At 45.9% G+C, this 12,234-nt stretch overlaps 2 protein-coding genes across 4 annotated transcripts in view; one reads left to right on the top strand and one right to left on the bottom strand.

Moving 5' to 3' along the window:
• Positions 1–4,920, bottom strand: part of LOC112244717 (signal-induced proliferation-associated 1-like protein 3) — an 89,302-nt gene extending 84,382 nt beyond the window's left edge. For 2 of the 3 annotated variants that reach the window (XM_024412472.2, XM_024412473.2), the window contains exon 1: positions 4,788–4,920. The gene's annotated coding sequence lies outside the window, so the exon portion shown is untranslated. The remainder of the gene's footprint in view (positions 1–4,787) is intronic. The other variant, XM_042295856.1, reaches the window with a different exon arrangement.
• An 81-nt stretch (positions 4,921–5,001) lies between these two features.
• Positions 5,002–12,094, top strand: LOC112244708 (WD repeat-containing protein 87). Its single transcript, XM_024412453.2, has 9 exons — positions 5,002–5,626; positions 6,033–6,218; positions 6,430–6,726; positions 6,908–7,165; positions 7,320–8,832; positions 8,971–9,823; positions 9,976–10,094; positions 10,239–10,292; positions 11,142–12,094. Exons 1-9 carry the CDS (start codon positions 5,558–5,560, stop codon positions 11,945–11,947), a joined length of 4,155 nt encoding a protein of 1,384 aa, XP_024268221.2. The 5' UTR covers positions 5,002–5,557; the 3' UTR covers positions 11,948–12,094.
• Positions 12,095–12,234: the final 140 nt, after the last annotated feature.

The raw sequence follows: 12,234 nt of genomic DNA, 5'->3' as shown, positions 1-12,234 counted from the left end.
AAAGGAGTGTAGATCCTATTTCTCAATGCCAGAAACGCATACAAATAGTAACTTGGAGCACCCAAAGAAAACAAATTCCCAAATTACAAACTCTTAAATCAATTGCTATAATTGTATAATGTTGTTCTAAAAGTTGGGTTTGAGGTTTTCCCAAATCAGCTCAGACTTTGGAAACAACCCCACAATGCCGTGAATGAAAAACTTTGTAAAGGGTGGGCTGAATGTGATTACTTCCATTGTTGATAGCCATGGGAGTTAAAGCTGTCCCTACCATCAACGTGGCTTCTAAAGCATCTCAAACAGCCAGCAACACCAGCAGAGTGAGCAGTCAGTGAGCCAGGTAAGTGAAAGAGCCCGCTTGCTACCTCTATACTAACCTTAGTTAGCAACACAGGTACCACATTTAGCTGACATCTTCAATCTAAATAACACCCATAAAACTAACCAAATGTAAACATGTCTGCCAGCAGTTGGTAGCTAATTGCTGGTGCTGTCATACTATAGAGAGAGTATAAACCTATGGGAAAGAGTCGTTTTGGCCGTGACGGAGGTCACCGTTACTGTATATAGCCTTATGGCTAGGGACGAAACTGTGTGTGGGTGGCTAGTCGGATGGATTGAGACGACACCTCCAGAAGAATTTTATTCTGATATCTGCTATGGCATCTCAAAGACATTCCATACACTGGACTGATGGCAGATTTTAGGAAAGGAATATGGAATGTGGGGGCTGCGCGTTGTGGTAATTCGGACGTTCTGTGGCTCCGGGGGAGTTTTCTATAAGGCCTGCCAAGTGTGAGCTAAATTGAAATGCGAAGCATCGGCCAGTATACATAAATATCTGTCAGGGTTAATTATCTGCTACCTGGACTTTAAGAAATTGGTAGAATTGCAGAAAAAAAAAATATATATATATATATATATAAAGAAAACTCTACACCGCAAAGATCGGGGGCTCTAAAAGAAATTCTCAAAATTCAGCCAAGCCGACCGCACCCATTGCCACATCCCCTGCCACGCCCACCAGCTAAGCCCCTTTTTTTTATGCAGGAAAACTCCTGTTGTATTAAGACTAACAGCAACCTGACTAAGTCCTATAACCCTGTTTAAAAGCTTTGCGGACAGTGGGGCATTTCTCCCTCTCTCAGTGCAGGGAGGACGCTGGTCTGTGGCGAGAAAGGCCAAAACCAACCGGCTATATTTACCCCAGTCAAACAGGCCTGGGGAAGCCAGCAGGGGAAGAATCACTGGGTCTGGGACATGTGCTCGCTCTTCCTCCAGATCACTCTTCATCCTCCCAGCTGAAAAGCGAAACTGATAGCTTTATAAACACCTAGGGGGTTCATGCCTGAGGGAGTGGGGAGAAGGGGATGATGTTTTATGACAGTGCGGGAGCCATAAAGCAGATCCTACTTTTAACGAACATCCTGCTCCTTTTTCTATAACTCAAACTGTTGAAATTGCCATACACGCTGAGTCACAGACAGGCTTCAAAGGAGGCCAATACTTCAAAAGAGATTCTGTGAGCAACACTGGTGCAGGTGGGCTAATGCCATTTAATCCAACACCTGCAGTGTTCAATTACACGTGCATGCCATGTATTTACATTGTAAGAGTACAACATCAATAGCAGAGATATATATATATATTTTAAATGTACTCAGGATGAGAGGCATGTGCTCAAATTAAAAACAATGCACAAATGTATGATGCGCTCTCCAGCATGACAAGGACCAGACGGTATCCAGCACCTGAGGCTGCATCCTCCTCTCTGAGCTGTGATGCTACACTAATGAGCATGGTGGATCAGTCTGTCTGCCGCATCTTATGAGGAGCCGTGCATTATACTGTTTATTTCTATTAACCTTTGTTTAACCAGGAAGTCCCCAGGAGTCAGGGAGAAACCTGGCAAGAAAATTACAGAGGGAGGACTGCCAGTGTGGTGGTTAGGACTCAAACTGTGCTGTTGGAAGAGCTGAAACTGAAAAATAAAAAAGTAATCTATAGGATTTGTATAGTCCAGGTTTTAATTTCTAAGACACCTGATACTCAGTCCATGTTTGAGTCAATTTATGAAAATGGTTTCATTAACTTAACAGCTGAGTAAGAATGTACCCTTGAGAACCAGTTCCTTTGAATCATAGGTCTTTATCTTCAAAAACCACAGAGTTCGATGAGTCATCGATGAGAGGCGTGAATCACAAAGCTCACAAGGAGAATGCAACTCTGGTGGCCCAGATACAATTCCCTTTGTATTGTAAAGTATTGTACTTTGTTTATAATGTAGGCCTACTCATAGAAGCAGCAAGAAACTATGGCATATTCCTCAAGGTTATTTAGAACTGTTCCCTATGGAACTACAACAAGAAGCACTACTACAGTGTCCCAAGCATAACCAGAGGATTAACATGACATTTTGTTCAACCAAAACATGCTGCTTTTACATTATTATGAAATAGGCAAGCTTTTTATCTACAAAGGGGCTTTCAGTCACTAATTATTTTAATGATGCACAGCATAGAAATGTTAACTTTGAAAGGCAATAAAGGCAGCATTGTATATTATTCATTTTATTTAACTAGGCAAGTCAGTTAAGAACAAATTCTTCTTTACAATAACAGCCTACCCCGACGACACTGGGCCAATTGTGTGCCGCCCTATGGGACTCCCAATCACAGCCGGGAGATCTGGATTCGAACCAGGGACTGCAGTGCCTTAGACCGCTGCGCCACCCAGGAGCCCCAAGTGAAGCCTTTATGAAACTGGCTAAAGCTAAATAAAAACGTACAAAATAAAGCAACAATAAGTAGTCATGTCAATAAATATCCAAAAACATGTAAATGACAAAGTCACATTTTAGGGAGTAGAATCCTTGGTGCATTTGACTGCAGTGCATAACTTCACTTGTTGGCCCAAACAGCAGCCTACCCTATGACCTAAGCATGATCAACCCTCCAACAGGTCACCAAACGGTGAAACCACTGATGACCTGAGAAATAGCCGTATCAACCAGGTAAATAAATAGCCTGCCCTACTGTTTCAAGACTTTGCTTCTCGGTTTACCAAACATAACGCGTCTTCATTCTGGTTTTGATTCGAGAACATTTGTCAAATATTTTGATCAAACATGACAGTGACAAAAATTCCCTGACAGAAATGATCCAAAACTAAGTGTTTCAAATAAGCACTTCTAACTTTCAGTGACGGATGAATGAGGGGGATCTGAAGTTGTAATCTGAGACACCTGGTCGTGATTATTCAACATTAACTGTGGTATTCAGAACTTCACAAGTATGCACAGTCTTTCTAATGTCATTTCCTTCAAATTAAACGAAGAAGCCCCTATTTTTATCCCTGAGGAAACTACAGACGTGATGAGTGTAACGTCAGTGAGCTGATCTGAAACACCCTCTTTCTCAGAAGCAGGGAAGTTAGTGGCCTAGACCTTTTCCTCACCAGTTCTGGCCTTATCGTCATTCTATTAGTTACAGGGAGTAAGCAACAAAAATAAGTGGTTATGCACCGTCATATCTATGCTGCCCCCTGGATGAAAGGTCTATTCTAATATTTGACGTGTTATTTCCTGCGGCATCCAGCTACATTTGGACTAATATATGATGACAGACTCTTAACCCCCCTTTCCCACTGCAACGCATGCACACCCACCCAACCAGATCACTTTGAACAAGGCAGGTGACTTTGAATCAGGAGGATATTTTAACATCACACACATACAAGCTCCATTCCATGGATATTGGTAACTTACAAATGCCTAGCAGATAAGATGGTGTCATGTGGCTGACAACTGACCTTAACATGTCACAATGACAGCTGATCAACATTGACACTAATGTGTACAAACAGGGTCTGCATGGTCTGCTTAGCTAGCATTCTGTTAAATGAGATAAAAAAGTCATACACTTCGTTACAGTTTACATTTTTATAATTGAATATAAGATGATTGAATTCTGTAAGACCACTTATGAGGGCTTTAGTTAGTACAATTATCTAGCTAGCTAGCATGCTAGCCAGTCACCCAATACTAGGATCACCCATTTTCAGTTACCTAGTTAGTTAACTTGCTTGTTTGTAACATTTTACCCATGAATCACTCAACACCAAAACACGGTGGTACGCTGCCCAACACAAATCCCCTAAAGAAAACGCAGTGTGTTTACATAAAACCTTTTATGAGAAATTCAGTCAAAACTAAACAAACATTAGCAACTTCCTACTGCAGCACTTTTCAAAATGCAAAGCTCGTTCAAGCTAGCTGACTTGGTTACATTCCCAACTGCTGCTGTGTTTCACTTAACGAGACAATGGTGCCATTGTCTGGAACTTGTAGTTTTACCATTGTCGCGTGGCCTTTACAGGTGTGATTAACTCAGGTAGAAAAAAACTACAAACCCGGAGTATTCTAAATACTACGCGCATGCGTACTGAAACACGGCGGACCAGGAAGAATCGGGCATATTTTAGTTCATAAAACATTATTTTGGAGACTAATTGATATACTATGTTTTTAACTAGTTAACTGTATAATATACGTCTAGGTGAGACGTATATCCACTACATGTTTAGATAGGTGCAACAACGATTAAAAACAACCTAGTAGTATGCAAGCGGTTGACTGCAAAGCAGGCTTGTGAAGTTAGCTCGCGATGGCCGGTTGCAAGTAACGTTACTGAGTAATGCTAGCTAGTTGACTCGCCACTTTAATGTTGTTGAGCAACCTAACTATTACTAAAACTACTTTGGAAATACTACTTGTGAGTGTTTCTTACCTATCGACGTTCGACGAACTTATATCCCTTTAGAAAACCCCATCTCCTAGGAGAAACATTCACTGACCAGTAGTCGACAGCTTGTTTCTGTCCCCGCTCACGACGTTGCCAGGAATGCTCTCCCGGAGTCGGATCACACAAGCCAGCCGAAACCACCGTGCTGCGCTAGCACTCGATCTCACGCCGCACTGCGCCTGTGCGAGCATGCTTGTTGTAGTACCGATAGTAAATTTATGATGGCAGTTATTCTACAACCATACATTCATTGCATTGAACACAGATAGACGTGTTAGTATGGCCATTGCAAAAAAATCTGTTGCAATAATGTCTCGGAAAAAACAACAGCGCTATTCCGAAATACACAGTTACATGTTTGGAATATAAAAGTTGCTAACTTACATAGTGCCTGTAAATTATTTTTGCACCACGTTAATTGTCTATTTTCGGTTGTGGTCATAGAGTTGGAGCTAAGTTATTAGTAAATAGCGCAACCTTGTGGTAGTGAATTGTAATCAAAGCATTTTTACACGTCAATACAAAAATGTGCATACAGTGTTTGATCATTTTCTTTCGGACGGTAATGAAAACATAAATCCCATCTGCGCCTTACAATGCTGCCCGCCACTATGACGCAAAGGCCTCGTTTTACTACTAAACTGCATGACATTATTGCCACGTCATCAAAGTCGTGCCAGAATAAATATATATAAGGCCAGTTTTTCAAGGAAAGAAAATAATGTAGTCTAAGTGAATAAGGGATAAAGTGCAACATGACGTCAATGAGAAGGATTGTTCCGGAATGGAAATATTTTCTTCCGCAGCTGAAACAAACTATAAAGGTATGGTATAACTTTATGGTCCCGAGTGGCACCGCGGTCTAAGGCACAGCATCTCAGTGCTTGAGGCGTCACTACAGACACACTGGTTCAGTTCTAGACTGTGTCACAACCGGCCGTGATTGGGAGTCCCATAGTCGTCCTGGTTTGGCTGGTGGTCATTGTAAATGAGACTGTGTTCTTAACTGACTTGCCTAGTTAAGTAAAATGCTTTGACATTTTGTCGTTTATCATACCTGAATAGTTCTGACGTCATGGGAATGATTTTACTATTCCATAGGAAACGAATTCGAACTCCCATTCTTCTTCATCATCTTAATTCAAATCTAATTTATGATCATGATCTCATTATCATCATCTTAATCATCGTCATTACAATAACTTGACCATTTCCCATTCATATTTATAGGAAGTGAGTGATCCTGATGAAGATGAGGTGGAGGAAGAGACAGCCCTGTGTCTGGATGCCACTCCCGCAATGCAGTTCCAATACTCGTGTGCACAGAACTACTTACAGTGCCTCACCACCAACTCAAGCCTCAGTGGCACTGTGGTGGTGGGCTTCCAATGGGGACACACCATGACCTCACATCGGGTGAAAATGGGGCATTAAATGGGGATTTACAGATGTGAATTAATAGATAATACTGTGTATAATAAAAAGTAATGCTATGCAATAACATGTTATTCATCCTGTTAGGCCAGGCCAATTCGTTCCAGGGTGGTATGCCATTGCATGACGCTCAAATAGAATTAGCAAAAACCTCAAAACTGCAAATCCATGAACCCTTACCTCCCTCTGTCAGATGGAGGTGTGGACAGAGAACCTGCGAGGGGATCTAAAGCACAACCTGAGCCTGCCCCTGGACAGGGGCTACCGGGTGGAGCACCTGGTCTCTGTGCCCAGCCAGCGGGTCTTCGTTGGGGCCTGCGATGACCTCTCTCTGCGCGTGTTCTCTGACCCAACGCAGGGCATGGCGGTGCTGTACCAGGCCAATTGCCTGGGCTCTGTGCTCTGTATGCACTACTGCAAGGAGACCGAGGAGCTGCTGACTGGCAGCATGGGCATCATCACCTTCTGGGGCTTCTGGACTAATCTGCAGGTGGGTGGGATGTTCAAGCATCCTTGATAGGAAGCACTACAGCCTTCTTGTTTTTTAAGATGAAAAGCATTTTCTCTTCCAACTTCTCTGACACATCCTTTTTTTTACTCAATTCCCGCACCTTGGTTGGACTGATAAGTAGCGACCATATTGTTTTCTCTGACATCTGACCTCTGTGCAGACCCACCTGGGGATAATCAAGGTGCTGGACTGGCACTGCACTTCCTTGAGGAGGGACACTACCATTAGTGGCCTGGTGACGGAGAGACAAGCGTCCATGCTTTACGCGCTCTGCAACCGCGGCATCAAGTGCTTTGACTTTGTGGAGAAGAAAGAGTACAGGGCTCTCAGGGGACACGGTCAGGGTACTCTGCGCTGTGTGTCGCCTGACTGGGTGCAGAGGTACCTCTGTACGGGCGACATGATTGGATTTGTACAGGTATGAAGGGAAGAGAATAAAGAGGAGCTCAAAATAAAAATGTCAACATTGTCTTACGCAGAAAGGATTCCGTACTGTATGTTCCTAAAGAGTAAACGTTCTGAAATACAGTGAGATGCTTGGATTGTGTGTCATTAATCTCCTCTCCCTTCAGGTGTGGAGCTGGGATACTAGGAGCCTGCTGCAGGAGTTCAGGGCCCACGCCCGCTCCGTGTCCACGGTTCTCATGAGGCCCAGCACCCACACGCTGCTCACCTCCTCCACGGATGGCTGGGTGAAGGAGTGGAGCTGTAGTGGGGACCTCCTCCTCAAGCTCTTCCTGGATGACCCTGGGGGGGTACGCAACCTGTGGCCTCTGGGCGAGCACCGTATCCTCTGCCACTCCCCTTCGTCATTCTCCATCTGGAGGCTCCAGAACCTGTACAGGCTGTTTAATGACCCAGGCTGTGGGATGCAGCTCCTGAGGCGGGTCGAGAGCAGTCGGGGACAGGCACAGCTCCTGGCTGTGTCGCAGGATAGTATCGCCAGACTGATCTCTCCCGTCAGCGGGGAGTTGCTACTTCTCTCCTGGCCCTTCCTCCTCCTGGACCAGGCCCAGGGATTTGCCTACAACCCTAGTCGGAAGGAGTTGTTTGTGGCCAGTGGTAGTCCAGAGGTCCTGGTGCTAGACATGGCTTTGTGCCCTTGCACAGCTAAGCGGATCATCCGGACCTCCAGGGACCAGGACCTGGATGACAGCGTGATGTGCCTGGAGGCGGTGATGGTGGGTGGGGCGGAGTGGGCCGGGGTCAGCCCCCTACCCTGCCTGGTGTTCAGTGGCCACCGCAACGGGAAGCTCCAGCTGCTCTCCCCCCACCGTCTGGGATGCCCCGCCAGGAAGGCCCATGATGGTGCTATCTTACAGATGAGCAGCCTGGCCGGGCCCAGGCCCCAGCTCTGCTGCTACGGCTCAGACAAGCAGTTCAGCATATGGGAGGTAGAGATGGGGGAAGTCCATGTGGAGGTCGCACCTCTGGCCAGGGTGAGTTGCTCCTCTGACCTGGTTCTCTCCCGACTCCTCTCTGGTCAGGTATTTGCTGTTTCCCCCAACTATAGTCTTCTCTTCTTCTCCTTGCCTAGTGGAGGGTGTTTGTGGATGGAGAGGAACCCCCCGACCTCCATCTCTTGCCTGGATTACTGTGCTGCTCTGGGGTTGGTGGTGGTGTCGGGACCTGAGGGCACTTTGGAAGTGTGGGAGACTCGGGGTGTGCAGTTAGCCGAGATACACCTAGGTATGCCGGTTAGTCAGTTGTGCTTTGCTAACACCCGTGGGGACCTACTGGCCTGCTTTGGAGGCACCATCTGCATCATATCCGGCCTACGCTACCTGCCTGCCAGGCTGCTGCAGCAGGTACTGGACCTGGCCCCCGCGGATGACATCCTAGAGGATCCCATCCCATTTCTACCTCGCTCCCAGAGCTGCTATGATATTTATTTGGTGCCACGGATGTTCCTGAAGCCTGGGCAGGCCACGCCAGAGTTGAATGAGACCCCAGCGGTACTTGATGTTGTGAGGCCAGAAAGCACAGGATGTAAGAATGTACTGGACGTGCTGAACAGGGACAGGAAGAAGAACCCTCTGATGATTCGGGTACCAACTCCACCAATTGTAAAAGGGGATGAGCCAGGTGAGTGGATCAGCCTCACTTGTTATGTTAAGCAAAGTGACCACACTTAAAGTATTAGGGTGTAATTACATGTTTTATAAAATAGTCAGGTTTACATGTTATAAATTATAGTTAAAGCAATAATTTCCTTTCTCACAGGTTCCTGGTCTTGTGCTCTCCGATTGGTTAAAACTTTGGAGGAAGAATTGAATCTGGAGGACGAGCCAATGGAAGGGTCAGAAGACCGGGACAAGTCTCAAACACCATTCGAGCCTCTCCCCCCAGACACACTTCTTCTGGACTGGCCCGTGGCTCCAGACGGCTTCCTCCCCAACTCAGTGCTGCGTAACTGGAATCTGAAGCAGGAGCCACCCAAGGCAATTTTGCCAAAGGAGGCCAAAGCCCTTTGCAGAACATTGTCACAGTCAGAGGATGAACCAGAGCACTCACCAGTAGTCACCGCCATCCTTGCTAAGGCCAAAGAAGCAAGACTCAACAAACCAATCCCCATGCCTAAGCTGTTTGACACCCCAACCGAGTATGAATCCCCACCCGAAGATGATACTGGTGACGGAAATGAGCTTCTGAAGCAAATCTCCGAGAGCATATGGCTGGTCTCCAGACCTGATGTGGATTTGGTGGAGGTCATGAAATCCCTCATGTTGACCATGGAGGGTATGGACAGTGATGTCTATGGAAACTGCACAGAGGCCCTGCTCAGCATGTTCCAGACCTACGACATCCCTGTGGAGATCATAAATAACCTCACCTTCTGCCTCTTAAAACATATCCAGAAGGGGAACCCCCACTGGAAACGCTTGGAGGCCATGAAGAACTTAGATCAGATAGATCACTTCCAGGACAAACACCTGTACTTGCTGGCGGAGGTTCTCCTAGACCCAGCAATGGAATTGCGGGAGATGGCCAAGAACATCTTGAGCCGGGTCTACGGCATTGACAACAAGACCAGCCTGCTGAATAGAATGCAGGCCAATGAAGACGTACCCAAGATGTGAGTAGTGCTCAAATCACTGGAACGGAAGGTGGTTGACATTTCCATAAAAAAAATCGGTCAGAAATCAACCACTTTTGTTAGCAGGTCATATTTATGCATTTATTATTTGTTTATTTACTTCCCCTCACCACTCCTTCCCACAACCACAGGCTCTATAAACATCTAGAAAGAACACTTTCTGATGATCTGGAACACAAAAAATCCACAGATGCTCCCGCCAAACCCATCGGCGGAAGGCTGTCCAGGCCATATGTCCACAGGGACTCCAGTACGGTTTGCTTTGTTTCCCAGAGTAGTGTCATTTTGAAACTAAACATTTGGGTTATACTCTCTTTCAATTCATTTCAATACAGGACATGTATTTGACATCCAATTTTGAATTACCCCCCACTTTTCTCCTCTCTCTTCTCAGGGCCCTTCTTGGAGTGCACAGCAGAGGACAATGGCACTCCAAGCTCAGAGCAAGGTACAATTTGTGGATCTATAAGGCCCAATATGACTGTCATGACCAGTGCATTTGTTTGATTGCGTATACGATTGTCAACATGTTGCTTCCAGTGCACAATGTCAATGTTCATCATTTTACGTGATGGCTTAGTACTTAACAAAAAATATATAGCGATCCCCATAAGCTCTCCTTCCTGGGGTCCAAACACATTAAGGCACTTACATTACAAACATACTATATTATTTTCAAACTTTTTCCTCAATATGCTCTGCAAGCGAATATATCATGTGTTGACATTATGTGATCGTTGGATATACTTGATATTGTGAATGCCAATCTGTAAAAACAACCTAGCATTGATGCCAGTCTCTTTTGGCTCTTTTTGCTATGTATATTACTAGCGAATGAGTAGTCCCTTTCAAAGTAGTGACTGACTGGTTCCCAAGCATCATTGGTCCTTCTCTTCTTGTACCCAGGGCGCTTAGCTACCACTCTCATCGCTCAGTACCCAATCAGGCCTCTGCTCTCCAGGGCAGTACTGCTGGTGCTTATTAAACAGGCAGTGTCTGCCGATGGAACACTTTTGATTTTAATCAGGGGGAGGCAAATGCTGATTTTCTGCCCTAATTAGTAATCGTGGTGTTTCATGGAGAGAAACCCTGGAAGTCTTTCGATGTGATGGTTCATGGGTGATGGTGTGGCAAGACATGATTCATCAAATAATTGTTTATTTTTGTATATTTATTTAATATATTATTTTTTAGCTTAATCATTATCAGTCTCTCCCCTATTTCTCCCTTTCCTTTCGCTCTCCTCTCTTTTTTTACATTTCACTGTCTATTTCTGTCTCTCACTCTCTGTAAACAGATCACGTGCGGACTCCTGACCTCCCTCTCATTAGGTCCCTTGGGTGTAACCATGAATCTTCTACCCTGAAAGAGGAGCCGGGACTCAGCCCACCAGGGGACGACTTCATGCGCCCCCACCGCTCACCAAAGAAATTCCGCAAATTCTCTCTGTCCACAGCCAAGTGGGACAGCATTGTGGCGATCCCGGAGGAAGGGCACGTACAGGTATATGACCCCACCATCATAGAACTCTACAAGAAATCCAAGCCCCATAAGCAGTTGTGCAGCCAGCTCCCCACCACCAAGGCCCCCAGTGACTCTGGGGTGAGCTCCATGGGGTTGAGCAAGGAGGCTAGTCTGGTGCAACTTCCAGACAGCCCACAACACCTCAGGCTGAAGCCCGTCAAGGGTAAGGGAGACCCCAACTGGAGGGAAAGCCTGTACAAGCTTGTATCCCAATATGGCTTCCGCTCCCCAAGGGCCAGACTGACCACTCTTGGCCCCCTGGATGTCCCAGGGGCTACACAGCGCAACTCCTGCACCCTGTCCCCTTTTCAGACCAGGAAGGCCAGCCAGGTGTCCCTGGGCCAGAGGGTGGTGCGGAAAATCCAGTTAAGGGAGTCGTCGTTTGAGAGGCCCGCCTCCCAGTTCCACCATGGGCTGCCCCTGCCCTGGCAGCTCAACAGCCACACCATGGACCCCTCTGGAGAAAGTATGTATGGGAGGCTGGAGGTGGACTGGGTGAGGGAGCCAATGGAGCCACAGAGAGGGAAGATGCAGAAAGTGAAGCTGCCCCCGATAATGTCTAGGTGTCATCCATCCTAATCACCAGGGGGCAGTGTGGGGCTACGGTTTCATTTAGGCAGTGTTGTATTGTCTCCAGATATCTGCTTGATAAACATCCCCCAAATTGTGATGGAATTGTAATGCATTAAGCTTGTTGTTGTAAGTTGCAATAAAATATATCTGTATACTTTCCTAGAGAGTATGTTGTGTGATAATTGGAGACACACACATGCATGCCCTCTCACACAAACACATGTGCACATGACAAACCCAGGCTACACAATTTTATGCACACACCATTAAAAAATATCTAATTCAACTGATCC

The sequence above is a fragment of the Oncorhynchus tshawytscha genome, linkage group LG13 (genome assembly GCF_018296145.1).
Source record: "Oncorhynchus tshawytscha isolate Ot180627B linkage group LG13, Otsh_v2.0, whole genome shotgun sequence".
NCBI classification, from domain to species: Eukaryota; Metazoa; Chordata; class Actinopteri; order Salmoniformes; family Salmonidae; genus Oncorhynchus; species Oncorhynchus tshawytscha.
Note: the sequence above shows the minus strand (reverse complement) of the source record. Positions and strands in the feature narration are given on the sequence as shown.